The sequence below is a fragment of the Anopheles stephensi genome, chromosome 3 (genome assembly GCF_013141755.1).
Source record: "Anopheles stephensi strain Indian chromosome 3, UCI_ANSTEP_V1.0, whole genome shotgun sequence".
Classification (NCBI taxonomy): Eukaryota; Metazoa; Arthropoda; class Insecta; order Diptera; family Culicidae; genus Anopheles; species Anopheles stephensi.
In genome coordinates, this window is record NC_050203.1 from 51022514 (window position 1) to 51038782 (window position 16269).

At 44.6% G+C, this 16269-nt stretch overlaps 1 protein-coding gene and 1 pseudogene across 1 annotated transcript in view; both read right to left on the minus strand.

The window, feature by feature from the left end:
- The window catches only part of LOC118514525 (locomotion-related protein Hikaru genki-like), a 105930-nt gene that overhangs the window by 34341 nt on the left and 55320 nt on the right, over window positions 1-16269 (minus strand). The window contains exon 2 of the mRNA XM_036061499.1: window positions 13482-14406. Coding sequence (XP_035917392.1) covers window positions 13482-13701 — 220 coding nt within the window. The 5' untranslated portion in view covers window positions 13702-14406. The remainder of the gene's footprint in view (window positions 1-13481; window positions 14407-16269) is intronic.
- Window positions 14332-16269, minus strand: part of LOC118514574 — a 60183-nt pseudogene continuing 58245 nt past the window's right edge.

Sequence of the window (16269 nt, forward strand, 5' to 3'; positions counted from 1 at the left end):
TTTGGCCAATAAAATATATTGTCAAAATATCAAAAAAGCTTTAAACAAGAAGAAAGAAAGATAATAAGAGTTAAAAGGTTAAGAATTAATGAAAATTTAGCTTAAATTTTCAAACAATGTAGCAATTTCTAGTTTTATGAAGCAATAGCACGAGCATAGTAATAATATGGAAATTGCTTCATCATTATTGTAACACACTATTATGCAAACACTCTTACTTTGAAATGAAATGAAAAATGAGCTGATGTAATTTTTGACTTTTAGAAGTGACAACATTACTAGAAAGATAAACCTAAAATAAGTTAATTTTACAAATATCAAACACACTACACTAAAACACTGCAAAACGGTAGAACTATGATCCGAAAAGAGGAGCACATTGTGACATTCAAGAAAGTTATTTTAAATTCTTCTTAGAGCCTTAGAATATACAAGAACAAAGGTCTTGTCTATACTTAATGATCCAAGACTTTGTTTCATGTCGTTATTGTGCAAATTTTACAACTCAATAGGAGGGAATAACAATTCCATGTTCAGCAGTTCAGAAAGATCTTGAGGAGTTTGATGGGCATTCTGCTATTTTACAAAAGAATTCTGGGTAGAGCTGTATTGCTGTCAAACTTTCAGTGATAGACTATCATTCCTTGAACTTGAATATTTATATCTTCCGATTTCAATATTCACATACTTCATATACGTTCAAATACATATATTTTCGTACGTAATGCATAATTTTTTTATACAACTTTAACTTGTCCAAAATCAACTAAGAATCCCTAAGATTTGATTATCCGGTTCATACAGTTTTTCTAGCTATATGTTATTTGGTCAGAAGAAACCAAAAAACTACCCAAAAATGATGTATAGACTTCGAGGTGAAATGATCACCAAGACAGGAAAGATAATCTACACATTTTATCCATGGTAAATGTTATCTGAGTTGGTTAAAAATCTTTCCATAGAGCATGAAATAACATTATATTAGCTTAAAAGGTGGTACAACCGCTTCGTCGACTTAGCTTGCAGCAAAATTCCTCAATCCGCCAATCGCCACCATCTGCTAATCCATTGAACTTGACTTTTCTGGCGCACCTATTAATGCCATCATTCCATCTCAGTTTGGACCTAGTACGCCACCTTTATTCTTTTATGTCGACCTAAAAGGCTTTTACGGGCTGAGTCGTCCGGTATCATTCTAATGACATGGTAAGCTCACCGAATCCGGGCGAGTTTGATTCGCAACTCGATGGTGAGATCAACGTGAGACTCGTAGAACTCAATATTGTCACTGCTCCTTCATTGTTCTTACACACATTCGAGTTCTCTCTTGGACACAGACGATGGATCCAAGGGGTATTATGAGCACTGGAACTATAAATGTTTTACGCAGTCCCAGCATCGTCTTTAAAGACTTATACTTTAACCAGTTATTTGAAGGGAGTCAAGCAAAAAACGTGTCATAAAAAGGGAGTTCAAACACAGTCCATCTTCAAATCAGTTCAATAAAACATAGTGTTTATCAATAAAAAAAATTATTTTATATTAATTTATATTAATATTAGGCTTATTAGAATTAAAAATATTAGTGGATTATCGCATGCTAATTTAATCTTGTAAATGTGAAACGGAAACAAAAAAGGAAATATTAGAATTAGAAATAAACGCCTTAAAAATTGTTGTTTATTAGAGCGATTAAATTTAATGCTAGTATTAAACAAATTCTAATGGTTATTCCAATTTTTCAACATAAAACTTTATGAATGCATTATTCAAATCACAACCCCCAAAATAAAAAAAAAAACCAAAATATTTCATTCCCTGCCACGCTTACACTATTATTGAATTTACATTCCTCCGAGCGTGCGGCTACGCTTTAGGCTCATTTTTCAATGAAGCGACGTTGTCCGCTCCATTGTCCTACTGTGGCCGGGACCAAGACATGGTGCTTCGTACCACGGGACAGACCTTCGGGTGCGACACCCAAATGAATCTTCTAACATCAATATTCACTTTTCACAACACACGTACCCACCATCGTACGAAAAAACCACCGCCGGAGCGAGCTGTGGAAAAGTGAAAATTTATTCATCCTTTCCGTATTGCCACTTTTGCCAGCCCTTGCCAGTACAAAGCAGAAACAAGCGGAAAAAAGGTGCTGCTGCTGCTGCTCCTGCTGAGAGTGTTGTACAGTGGGGTGTGGGAGCCAATAATAAATATTCACACGCAACGGAACGCACGGCGGCTCCAGAGAAGGGCGCGCTGCTGCCTTCCCCATTCGACGATGCCGAGCGCTTTCTGCGTGCGGTAAGAAAAATCAAAAGGAAGCACCCAGCCCGTGGTAAGACAGTTTTGCTTGCTTTTTATCACTTTTTGCTTGGTTGGCCGTGTTGCGTGGGAGGTGGCGGGACAGTGTATCAGCGGGTGTGAAAAACATTTTTCAATGCAAACGTGCAATCGATTTCCTTTAGCCGACTTTGCTGTTTGAGCCTTAGTTTCGACACCGTTGATCGTTTGCCGAACCACAGTGCTCTCCATTGCTCACGCTCGCTCGATAAGATTGTTTGTTATTTGTGTGTGAAAATTTGTTATTTGGTTGTCTTTTTTTTTAACCATGAGCCTTTTCCTGGTGCTTTTTTGTTATGAACTTAACGCAATTTTGTGTATCGTTGTATTTACATCTCGCTCGACGCGGCACTAAATAAAGCAAGCAACAGTGGGCATTTTGTTTGAAAAGTAATAAGTGAGAACCAAGAGAAAAACCGGAAAAGAAAAACACAACCTGAAAGGAAGAAAAAAAAACATTGGAAAGTCAATCTTTTGGGCGGACAGCTTGGTTCGTTGGGTGGTTTTGGGATTTCATTGCTGGAAGCCTTGCTTTTTCTCTCTGTCTGCTTTTTCGTTAGCAAACGCGGGCAATATCAGCCGTTAGCGGTTTTATAGTTAAAGGAGGCTGAGCATTGTAGCTCAGCGCTCCGACCACGGGTCCCGGGATGGGTTTTGGTGCTTTCCATGCGAACGAACAAATGAACGGAGCGAGCCTGGGCGCGTTGGTGAGTCGAGTCACGTTGTTGCGTTTGTGTCCTCACATGCGCTTGAGGCAAGATTTATGGCACTTCCGATAACCGGAGGAAGAGAGAAAGAGAGAGAGAGGGAGCAGTCGGAAATGTCGGAATGACACACGGCCAAAGAAAACGTCCAAAGCACAAGGAACGATGCAGTCCGGGGAACGAAACCGGCTAGAAGACGACGGGGATAGCAGATCCGAAAACACGCACTATCATATCTTCCTGGAATGCGCCGGTACGGTCGGATGATGAACAGGCATGTGAGCAGCATGAGAGTGAAATAAAATGAGGTAAAAATAAAACACAATAAAATAAAAACCAACCAACGAACGATGAACGTTATTGTTGCCATTTCTCATTGCGGTGGTAGATTAAAGGGCGTTATTTGAATAATTTATGCTTCCCTTCGGTCCGTTTCTGCCGATGTACCGTTGCTCGGTTCCACAGAGCCGCATCTTTTCCCTACGCACCGGACCGGATGGATGGAACTCCTTCAATCCCGTGTTCATTGGTGAAAGAATCCGGGTTTTGTTTGTTTTTTTTTTTTACCGGAGAGTTGCTGCGTACGCGTGCAGCCTGTCTTTCTGATCAACGAAAAAGGGGGAAAAAGGGCAGAAACCTTTGAAGAATTGCAAATTCAATTGAAACATTGATTCATTTTCTGACAAATTTGTTTCCCCGGCGTCCGTTTGCCCTGGGCCGAGCATAATTGTGTGTGTGTTTGCCTGTGCAGCAGACACAACAGCCTTCACGTTCGATTCAGTTCTGTTACCCCTTTCTAACATCGATCGGGCACGTTTTGGGCACGTTCGTCTGTCTGTGCGCGGTTCTGTGCAGATCGCTGACGCGCGGTCTCGTAATCAAAGCTAATGAGCAACTGATTGATTAACCGAATTTACCATCCATCAAGCGGGTTGGATAAGCAAAATGAGCAGCGAAAACCTATGTCTGTGTGTGAGTGTGTGTACGTGTGTATGTTTCATCTGGGTAAAATTTCTTCACTCTATTCCAGACGCCACCGACCACACTTTTCCCGCACACACAAGCCAATCGGTGCTTGGCCGGGTGCGTGTCTGTGTGTGTGTGTGTTCGATTGGAAATGTAAACCAGCACCGAGCCACTTCTTCTCGGCTTTTGTGGAGCAAAGACGGCCACACGTATGCGTGGTGCTGGTTGGGGCGCCCAATGTCAAGTGGTTATGTTGCCACGTGTGAGCAACCCGCTCACGATGGAGGCGCCTGGTGCCCCGTCCGTAAGCCGGAATAAAACCACAAGCCGCCACACACCACCCATTTGCGTACCCGACAAAACGGGACGGAAAGGTTCACCTCGTCGACGGAAAATCAAATGAACCGGCAAGTAGCAAATTGATTTGCCATACACCGGGTGCCGCGTCCCGAGAAAATTCTTCCGCTTTCTTCTTCGAGGGCCGCAACCTCGATGCCACAAACAGCGGCGAAAATTGGGTACGGGTTTGGGTGGCTGTTCGGAAGATGATCAGAATTTCGGACACGGTTTTGGCAAAAGAAAAACAAATTTGTACACTCACACTCGCCATTTCCCCACCCGAGGGAAGCTTTTCCTGGCGGGTCTGGGGGAGATTGGAGCAGCTGTGCGGGTGCGGGCTGGCGGTTTGTCCGGGAAATTGATTGAATTGAATCTCTTCCCGGGGACGGTAAAACGGTTAAACGGCGAAACCTCATGCCGTCGTCGACCTCAATCAACGTAACGTTGAACCGAAACCCGGCTTGGCGTACGTCCTTAGCTACTGATCAATCTCATCAAGCGCAGCTGGAAACGGGTCGAAGTTTTGGCGTCGAGCGTTTGGGTGCCGACCGGGTTGTAACCGAATTCGTGGGTTAGATGATAGATAACGGTTGCGGATTTACGGATTGCACCGCAAGCAAAGGTAGGACGGAGGAAACGACCCCCACAACAAAACAGAGCCGAGTGCAACTGAACCCGATCAATCCGGTTTTGGCAGGCGGACATCATATACATTATTTAACAGTTCAAAATGACAGTCACAGATATCGTCGTTACATAGTGTGCTCTTAGGGTGCGTCCTGTGCTTCCCCCTCCTCTGCTTCCTTATCCGTTTCGCTGGAAGAAGATACGCGCACTGGTTCACCGGTGTTTATCCCTGGCATCCTTGTTTGTGGCAGGGAAATTGAATGGAAAATTTATCCCAACGCAGGCCCACCACCTTCCGGTGTTCCCAGTGTAAGAGGGTAAGCTTTTTGGTGATTTATCTTGTGAAGCAAAAAAAAAAACAATCACTGTAAACAGACAGTCGGTTTCAAACTTAATGAGCTGGTAAATGATTTACAAGAGGCAACGGAAATGGATTAGTTCGGTTTTTGTTCAGGCACTACTGTTTTGACATGTTTCTCGCTAGTTCTACCTTTATACGGTCCACTTAATCTTACGTGGTGTAGATAAAGCACTTTGGCGTGTAAATTATCCACTTAATCTAGAGCAGAGACCAAAAAAAAGGCCCGAAAATAAATAGTTCATTGTTCATGTGTACGTTCAGTGGCGCAAACAAACTTGAGGCGGACTTGACTAAAGAGAATGGTTCTGACACTCTGTTGTGGGCTCCGCAGACAACAAGAATTCCTACACGTTAATGCTCTTAGGCTATTTGGACCTCTTTGACGCTTTGAGTTTATTTTTGTTAGGTGAGGGAAGAATGGCCTGTATCCCTTGCATATAAGGTCATTTGGACGATAAGGTCTCCTGAACTACGAGAACTTTTGGTTAATGCGACCTAGACAAAGTGATGTCTTGGTAGATGGATTACGAGGTCTCTTAAGATTACGAGGTCTCTTGGTAGACGCGATCCTTAAAATGTCGAGATTCGTTCGATTGCTCTCTTAGTAATTGATGCTTGCTATACGGGACTCGTTCATGGATGAGGCTCTGACAGAAACGAGTTCTTTTTCGTAAATGAGGCCTAAACGACCATTTCTTCTACGGGGTCCATTGGTAGAAACTAAATAGAAAGCTTGGAAGCCTAGTCTACATTGATAACGCCGTCTCTTGGTAGGCTCGTCCAAGACTTTTCCTACTATGTCTCTGCAATCAGACTCTTTCAACAATAAGATCTGTTGGTAGATGCCTGACACTGTCTACATCCTTAGTACAACAAGTCATTGTATATCACTCATATACACTGCTCAACCACGAAAGAATGTACATAAAACAATTTCTTTAAGCTCTCCGTCCATTCAGCGATGAACAAAAATTGCACTTCACTGTAAAAGTAAATACTAAGCTAGCTATACCACTAGTTCACAGTGTATTAAACGAGCGACAAGAGTAAGACAGCGTTTGGGGGACACACTCCGCAGAAAAAACCCGTCTGACCCAGGGAGTCAGGGTTTCAGGGGGTGAAGTATAAATGAATAAATTACTGCTTGAATAAGAATGAGCATGGGGCTGTAATGTGACGACTACGAGCTCACCCGACGACGGGTGACTCGCTCACCGACTCGCTCGTCGCATTGAGTAGTGGTTGGGATTTTGGTTAATATTTATAAAACACTCCTGCTGCTCGAGACAAGGCCTGAGCTCTACCTATCAGCTCCGCTGACAAAAGGTGGACGAAAAATGCTGGCAGTGCGGCGGGGATTCGGCACGGTGCGGCAATACAATTTATGATGATGCCCGTGTGACATACGTATAAACCGTGGCTGAGCTGGAGGGGTTTTTTTTCCCAGCGATAGATTGAAGGTACACTTTGGGTTCGTTACCGACGGTAGGTAGCTCAATGCTAAGCTCCGTTGACTCTGCTGTCCACCTTCAATCAGCGTTCAGCAGACTACGGCGAGCAGCTGGAGCTGGGGTAGCGAGTTATCTTTCTCCTTTCACTCCAGCTCCTTGCCATGATTAGAGCTGACTACATTCACCACAGCCACCACCAGCCACCACACCAACATCAAAGCCCGCAGGATGGCTCACCAAAACACGGCAAGCCATACTAAACAGTACGTGTGCGAGAAGCGAAAGAAGGAAAGAAATAAACAACGGTAAGGAAATAAAACGCAGCAGCCAAGTCCTTCTGGCTGGCTTCTGACCGTCAACCACCGGGGGTGATTAGATTACGGTGACCGGATGTCGAGGCGAAGGAAAGTGGTTCCCTTCCCCAAGCCCCGAAGAGAGCCGAGACGGTTGGCAGCATTTGTCGACATTAATATTTTCTTCCTCAGCACGTTTTTCCTACTGTTTATCACTTTCCGCCCAGCTCATGCTCTTCCCGGTTCTGGAGGTTTTACTGAAGGCTTCCGCGATCCGTACCAGCAGATCGATCGAGCCATCGACAGCCGGACGCAGTGAGCATCTCGCCGAAGGTATCCAACCGATAATGGAAGCTAAAGCGCTTTTACTTTCCCTAGCCCCAGGCGCTATACAGTGCAGCAAAGTCCGCCAGCTTCTTTTCTTGGTTCACGACTCGCGCACGACTCACCTTCCTTTGATTTCTTATTTTATTATTTTGCACCATCTGCAAAGGATGCTCGGTGGAGAAAACAACGAATGGAACGCGAACGCGTACATCTCTTCGCGAACCACAACATCAAAGGTGAATGTTTGTTCGTGAGACGGTGAAAATTGCTTACGAACGCCAGCTTACCGGGGCGCACCCACCCCACTCCGCCTTTTTATTCTTGCCACCATTTATTGCCATGAATTCAGACACACAACCACACACCTCCACGCTAGAGGGGGAGTTATGAAAAGTGAAGAAGTTTTGCAATATTTCACCATATTTAGCACTTGGATCGAAACGAGCGAAACGAAGGCGAGTAGCACCAGCAGCAGCAGCAGCAGCAGCCGGAAAATCGACTGAGAAACGCATAAAAGTCGCGTAAAAAGCTTGCACAAGGGAAAAAGTTCTTCCCACCGCCCTAAAAACTCGCTTAGATGGTTTAATCTTCAAGCCCCGGTACGGCGGTGCTTGGGCTGGGTAAAATTAGCGTCCCAAAATTTTTGGCCTGCATTTGATGGCATTTCAGGCACGTTGATTTGATTTTGAGCTTTTCACTCTCGAAGCCCATTTCAATTACCTTCTTCTCTTCGGTGCTGTTTTTTTTTTGCACATGGCTGTTGTTTTACTTTAGACACCCAAATTTTACACCCTTCATCGGGTGTTTGTGTGTGTGTTTGTTCGGGCTGGTTCAAGCTGCTGCAGAAAGGAAGACTCAGACACAGCCGGAACGATTCCAAAACGGTTCGGTTTGACATAAAATGAGGAAACAAATGATGATCCAGCAGCACCCGTGAGGGGGGGAAAGGCAATTGCAATCCGACCGAGTCCGGAATTGGATTGGAATGCTGGGATTAGAGACACTTAAAGTGTTCCAATTTCGTTCGATTTTTTATTCGCAGGCAAAGAAAAATGGATTGCGATGTGCGCATGGGGGAGCTGGGGTGGTGGAAGTGCCTCGGAAGAACAGGAAAATGAATGAAACTGATTATGGGATTGTCTTGCACCGTGATTCAGACGTTTTTAAAGGATTTTAAAGCGGGAAATGAGCACATTTGTTTTTAACGAATTTTCATTCGGGGGCTGTTTTCTCGTTGGTGGAAGAAAATCCATTTGAAGCAGCTAGTTTACTTCATGGTAAGAAATCTTTAAAGCAGCAGTTATTGTGCCGGTACAGTGATGTTGGGTTGGTGAATTATAAAGGAAGTTGAACGGGCATTCTGGTGGTAGATGCGCCAGCGGTGCCGTCATTCACACGGCAGAACCGGGGTTCAAATCTCATTTGAGCCGTTCCCCCATAGTGAGGACTGACCCCCAAGTAAGAGGTCGTTAGGCCATTAAAAAAGAAGATTGAACACTGTATAACCCATTTCACATTATAATAATGTCTAGCTTTAATTTACTAGATAATGTATTTGCCTGCAAGGTAGTGAACAAAATTAATGAATTTTTACAAGGCAAATATTAACACTTTTTCAAAGAAGTTTAGGGGAATGTTAAGCATTAGCGAGATATGGAAAATGAGTTTTACAGAGTTATACAGTTCAATTTCAAATGTCCACAGTGGTTTTCACTCCTGTAAAGAACTTTTTTATCACCCGCTGAGCAGTTAGATGAAGCATCTTATGGTAAAACCATTCAAGTGTAAGCGGATGCGTAAACAAGGAGGTAATCCTATTGAACAATTTCCAATTTTTATCAAGTCAAAAGGGCTAGAAAAGGGCAAACGTTAAATAAATTACCAACTAATTAAGTAGCTGGGCCACATAATTTGCTACTTCTTAATTAAAAATCCGATCCAGTTGAATTTCATAGCATCGCAACGAATTGCAGCAAGATGACAACCAGATGATGCTGTGTTGAGAATCAAATCTTGTAAGAACGATAAGCGCAGGAATGGAAAGCGTTAGTAGCCTATTGGCAGAGGGCACAAGAATTTAGTTCGAACACCCGCATTCTGTGTTTTCTTCTTCTTCTTCTCTGGCACTACAACCTCGAGAGGTCTCGGCCTGCCATTTCTGGCTTTCTGTGACTTAATTTTACCCGTAGAAAAGTAGTCAGCCTTTCGTACGGGGAGGCGGTCTGGATGGGATTTGAACCCCGGCCCTGCCGTGTGAAGACCGGCGCCGCTGTCGCCTCGGCCACCGGACCGCCCCTGTGTTTTAACCAGCATTTAAAGACGAAAATAAAAGATATTTTAGTTAGAAATAAAAACCGTAAAAGTCTGGTTCCTTTGCGCAGATTTGTGCTACTTACTTAACAGCCAATATAACTACTTTGCGGTCTTGGCCTTATCCAACATTCCTCGATACCGCTCAAGGTTTAGCGCCGTTGCCTGCCAATCTATTATTCCGGACAGTCTGGCAGACGCATAAACTTCATCTCGTCAACGTCCTTCGTAGCAACGTCTTACGTCCCTCCATCTCCAGCTTCTCAGTAAGGTCTTAAAAGAATTCTCTTAAAAGAAAGAATCTTCTGTTCGTGGTGCAAGCGTAATGGACTGACTATCTGCATCGAGAAATGCTTCTGTATGTCTTTTAGTCGATGCAGGAGCCCAGTTACTGGCACCTTCTTCATGGACGGCACTGTAGTTAATCGACAAATCATGCCAAAGACCTGGGCGTTCTGCTTGACTCCAGTTTGAACTTTAAACAGCATACCGATGACGTTGTGGCCAGAGGAAATCAATTACTTGGCGTGGTTATCCGAACAACTAATGAAAGCCGCAACCCCATGTGCATAAAAGCTGTCTATAACTGTATCGTTCGTTCGGTTCTGGAATATTCGTGCGTAGTCCAACGCGGGCTATTCTTTTCCAATAGCTCGACTTGAGGCGATTCAACGTAAGCTCAAGCGATATGCTCTACGCCTACTTCCCTGGCAGGATCGCAATAATCTTTCTCCGTATGCTGCGCGGTGCCGTCTTCTAGGCCTTAAACCTCTTTCGGTTGAGAAGGAATGCACAGTGCTCTTTCATCGCTGGATTGCTAAATGGCTCTATCGACTCATCGCATTTGTTGTATCGAATCGATATCTATGCACCATCCCGAACACTTAGGTCTAGAGAAACTCTACGGCTCGCTCAACCCCGTTCCAGCGCTGGTCGGACTGACCCTATGTTCTGCATGTAGGCTGGCTTCAACACCGTTTCGGATTGCTTCGACTACGACATCTCAACTCAGTGCTTCAAGGAACGTCTCCGGGTTTTGCCGTGGCCGCAGGGAATTGCGATGCAAATCTTGTTTTTGTTATGTTTTTTTTTTTTAAACTTTTACATCTTAATTAGGCCTGTTGCGGCCCGTTGAAGTTCTTTTATTGTTGAAGAATAAATAACAATAATAATAATAATAACAATAATAATAATTCATGAGCTGAGTCGTCCGGTGCCATTCTCAAGACATGACCGGCCCACCCGACACTAAGAAGTCTAACAATGGCTGTACCATGGTGAAATCACAGCAAAGCTCGTAGATCTCGCCCTTGTATTCTAATAGTGCGGCCTGGCTGTAATTCTTGCACATATACGGAATCAAAAATGCTCGTGAGAATCTTCCTGACGATCGCGGCTAAGTCGATTTCGTTAGTTTTGGACTGTGTCCATGAGTCAGAGATTGATACTGGGTAGTAATCAGTACAGGGACTATATAATGCTTCTTATTTGACGCTACAACCTCGAGGGTCTCGAGCTGCCATTTCTGACATTTTTAAAATAAATTTTACCTTTAGCTGGATTAACAGTTCTGCGTACGAGGAGGTGGTCCCAATGTGATTTTGTAAAATATGATTACGACTCATTAAGTAAATGAAAGTAAAGAGGCATCGTAAGCGACAGCGGCGCTGGTCTCGGCACGACCAGGGTTCAAATCTCATACGGACTCAATCTCCAAGTGAGGACAGACTATAACATTCCGTGGTATCAATAAGTGTCGTAAGCCAATAAACGGCAGACATAACCTAAGAGTTCTTTACAGTTAAGAAGAAGTAGTAAATATGTGATTTTTACGACAAAGCCTTACAACAGAAGAGTCCTTGTTGTTGGACGCAAGAGGAAACGAGAATCATTTTTATCACATGGGTAGAAAGTACTATTGAAATATTACTGTACGGTGTTTAAATGAAACTTCTTCTTCTTCTTCTTCGGTGGCACTACAACCTCGAAAGGTCTCGGCCTGCCATTTCTGGCTTTCTGTGACTTGATTTTACCCGTATAGCAAAGTAGTCAGCCTTGCGTACGGGGAGACGGTCTGGATGGGATTTGAACCCCGGTCCTGCCGTATGAAGACCGGCGCCGTTGTCGCCTCGGCCACCAGACCGCCCCGAGGGTTCTAAATGAAACTTCAGTTTAGAAAAATGACACTTGTATCCTCGGAAAAGAAAAAAACGGATCGGATGTTGAAATAATCCTTTACAGAAACGACAAAAGGAGCTGATGTTTAAAACTGATCATTAAAATGCTAAAATGCTTTAAACAGTACACATATTCACTCCTTCTTCTCTTGATGCTTTACATAAATTGTGCATTCTAAGAAAAATAACTTAAGTATTGTTATGCTTATATAACTTTAACGAATGTGGAAACAATAAGAATTCTGCAAAATATTATGCTGACTTTTCACACTCACATACAACTTTTTTGTCATAATTGCCATTTGCCAAATAAAATAACGATTTTTTCTTCCTCTATTCAAAACCCTCCCCAGCCACACGCCGTTGTCGTGGCTTCTTCTTCGAGCATCAACTAAAAGCTTTTTGTGCCTGGTATTCCCTGCAGGGACCATTTCCTTTTAACTCCATCCCTGTTTTGCGTGGAACCACCGGCACCGCCAGCGTCTAGTGTTTTCTCCCCCGTGGCACATCAATCCCATATCACATCATATCGATTGTGGCCCGCGGTGCTCGCGCTTATTTTCCCGCGCGCGCACAGGGTGTGATGATTCGCGATTTGTTTGCGCTGATGTTGCGGCGCACGGCATTGCGAAATTGCACGGCACCGGAAAGATAGCGAGCACACGAAACGAGCCTACGGGCTTCCTTACCCCCAACGTTGGGAAGGGAAATATGGACAAAATATAAATGTGAAAATACACATTTCCTTTCCGTAGGCACAAAGCACAGTTCACTTTCTGTGGGCGCTCTTTTTTTTTATCGTGAGCGGATGGGATTCATGTTGTTTCTTGCCGATTTTTCAACTTCCTGCGGCTGCAGGATTTGGCTTCAATTTCCGTTCACGTGATTAGGGAGGCTTGTTTTGTTTTGCCGCTAAGCATTTCCGATCTACCGAAACCATCAAAAGGCCGCGACGAGATCCATCGATCGTGTAATGCGTTTGCCGAGATGCGAGAGATTTGGCAAGTGAAGTGGTAACGGGGGGGCCGCTGGAACGTGTACTTTGTTGCGAATTGCTATCACTTGCCGGTAAATGTACCATCAGCCCAAAAGTCGATAGGGAAATCTGTTTTCATTTCCGGTCCTCTAGCCGTTCATCCGGTCGTGGGATTTTGATTTTTGTTGCTGACATCCCTTCGTGGAAAAGACACGCTGAGCCTACACAGTGGATTGCTCTTAGCTTAAAGAATTTGTAGAAGTTATTAGGATTCCTCAGATATTCTTCAGGATACAAACACCTTAGGCAAAAGCTAATCTGTAGAACACTTAAAATTGCAATAAAAAAGCTTCGTCGTAATCGTTATTTTAATTGCATTGATGCAATCCTGGTGTCCAATGAGCTGAACCTGCCATACAAAAACTGCACAAACAGCAGAATTGCATAACCGAATGCTGTCAGTCGGAATGATGAACTGTTTGATCCAATCAGCATTCCGGTCGGTTTAGATCATGCAAGTGAAGGCTAAACACATTTCGACGACACAGGCAGGTGAAAAAAAGGCAACCCTCAACTGAAAGACAAATACAGATACAGACAAACTTACCGGGTTCGTTCGTCGGCGGTGGATGTGGATCGGCCGGGGTCGCACCGGCCTCGCCCTCGTCGGTGCAAGCGCCTTGAAAGCAAACACTCGTTAGCAGCGTGACGAAAAGCAAACATTTTCCGATTTCAATTTTACATATTTTCATCCCGGCGTGCATCGGTGCGACCACCGCCAGCCGACGCCGTCTCCGGTCGCCCATCGCCACGGCGGATGTTGACATCGATTCTGGTATGTTAAACCTGCTCTCACCAACTCCCCACTTAACCACCCACAACTGGGGGGGCGGGTTGAGAGGGCGGAGGAAGACAACGGTACCACAACCGGGGGTTGGGTTGGGTTGATTTTTGTCACACTTTTCACCAAACGACACCGATGGCTTGCTTCCGCCCGGGTGTGTGTGTGTGGCACACGAATCTGTTCGGGAGGTGCTGGAAATTCTGCCTCGAAATTCAATTCCGAATCCAATCGAATCGCAAAAACCAATCCACTTCGTCCGAAAGGTTTGCACTAATCCTCCTGCTGCTAGTACGGTATCACCTGCTGGCCAATATGTTGATCTAAAATTCGGTACCGGATTCCCTATACGGACGTTGTTTGCGCACGGCAAACTTTCTCTGCTTTAGACACACATGGACACACACACAGATATGCAACTTCTCCCTTTCCTGCTCATGCAAACACTGCAGGACACACCATCACGTGGTCAGAAAGACACTTCACGTCATCCGGAAATAGTAGTTTTTCGTTTCGATATCGGAATGCTTCCGGGTCCAGGTCCAGCCGTCCCGGGGGGATGTGTTATTCTCCTCCTGCGTGATCCGCGATCGAGTATGTTTCGATGCTCGAGACACCCGGAACCACTTCACTTATGGTTTCATTTGGCTTCCAAACACCCGTGGCCCGTTAACACCGTCCGTCCGTCCGGCTGGCAAAAGAAGAGAAAGTGAAACATGGGGCTATAGTTAGTATTCGGTGTCGACTTGGGTTTTTTTTTCCTTCTCGCCATTGCACTAGCGAAGGACAACTGACACGGCTGAAAATATTCATCCCTTCCCGGTGACAGTGAATTAACCGTAACGACGTGCAACGTGCAACCACCGGAATGGCAGTGGCTGCTTGCCGAGCACAGCGAATGGCAACACCAATTTTCTACTCTTTTCATTTGCCCTTCATTCGCCAGCTTCACGAGTGCACGAGTCGAGTCCCATTTCGGTCGGCTGTCGGCAGGGCGACTCTTCAGCAGCATTGAAGGTGTTTTTCGGCTGGTTCTATTTTGATTAGAAAGCCAAAACCGGTCTAGAGAGGTTAGGCTGACGTGCTATCGGGCGAAATGAGAAGTACACTTCCGAAAATCGGTTGGAACTGGTTTTGGGCAAATATTTTGGTATAAGAGAGATATTATGATAAATGTAACTTAAATAAATTTTATATAAATATAAATTTGGATGACAAAATTTCAAGAACGACCTAACAAAAGAATAAGAAACATTTTCCGTAAATATTGATTCAAAAACTTTAAAACTCCATAAAATATTTTTCTCATACTTAATCCAAAACGGAGGTTGTGAAAAAAAAAACAATTTTCGTCCTTTCTAAACTTATTGCAAGACTTATCGTACACCCAGTGGATAAGGATAAGTTTTTCCAATAACTTTTCATCCGTCGATTGATTTATGAGGGCAAGTATCAAGCATAAAGTCAAACACGGCTTCCAAGTGTAACACGGGCACATTCACACTCGAGGGTTGTCGGTTTTGCTTGCACTTGACACTCTCTCTCTCTCATTGCTCATCGCGTGCTTCCGGCTCGTCGAACCGACGCGCAATAGGCAAAAGGGAAACAAAATCGAACCCCGATATGACCAATTGGGAAAAAACACGCCACAATATTGGTGACGGTCGTCTGTTCCACGATGCTGTGAGCGAAAAGCGAAAGGGAAGAACCACAACAGCAGGGCAAAACTTTAAAGCCTTGGTTTTGGATGATCGAAAATTGGAAACCCAGTGCCAGAGCGAGGCATTCGGGAAAATAGAGACATTTCCCCTTTTCTGGCCCAAATATTTGGCTTGCCAATAAAACGAATTTTTGACTCGCCCGTGAGCCGCGCCTGCATGTTTGTCGAACTCTTTGGCACATCGAGTCGACTTTCGCGTTGAGCCGTTTGCTGCCCCTAACCATCACTGATGGCGTCGGTTCGTGGCACACGGCTTACACGTGGAACATGGCAGGGATAGTGATATGAAAATAATCTTCACACCGGCGGCATCATTTGAAGTGTCGTATTTTCCACCCAAAAACCCGTGTGACAGTCGAGAAGATGCTGACTGGCCTTCGGAGAAGGATGCTGTATGTGAGTAGGACGTGTCTCACACACCGGCCGACTAGTAGCGGTATTGTAGGACTTCCCGTTCGGTTGTTTGGTGGGTTGGTAGGTGGGACCGGTGGAGCAATCTCACTTTCTTTCTGTTGTTCTCCTGCCAACTCTTGCTCGAGGCGGAATCAGGTCTGTCCGCCGCTTGGTCCCTCGAAAGAAAAAAAAAACATAGACAATATAAGACTGGGTGAGGACCAACAAGCTACTGAGCCCTTTTCGAGGCGTTTTCCTAACAAGCCAATGGACGCAACGGCAAAGAACAAGAAACCCATGAAAATCATTTTCTCCCAGGACAGGAAGCGCGAAAAATCAACAAGGATAGGAAATATCCTTGGGAGCACTGGCTGGCACTGGTTGGCTAGACCGGCCGAATGTCGAAGATTACAAACGAATAAACGGCTGACAAGTTACAAC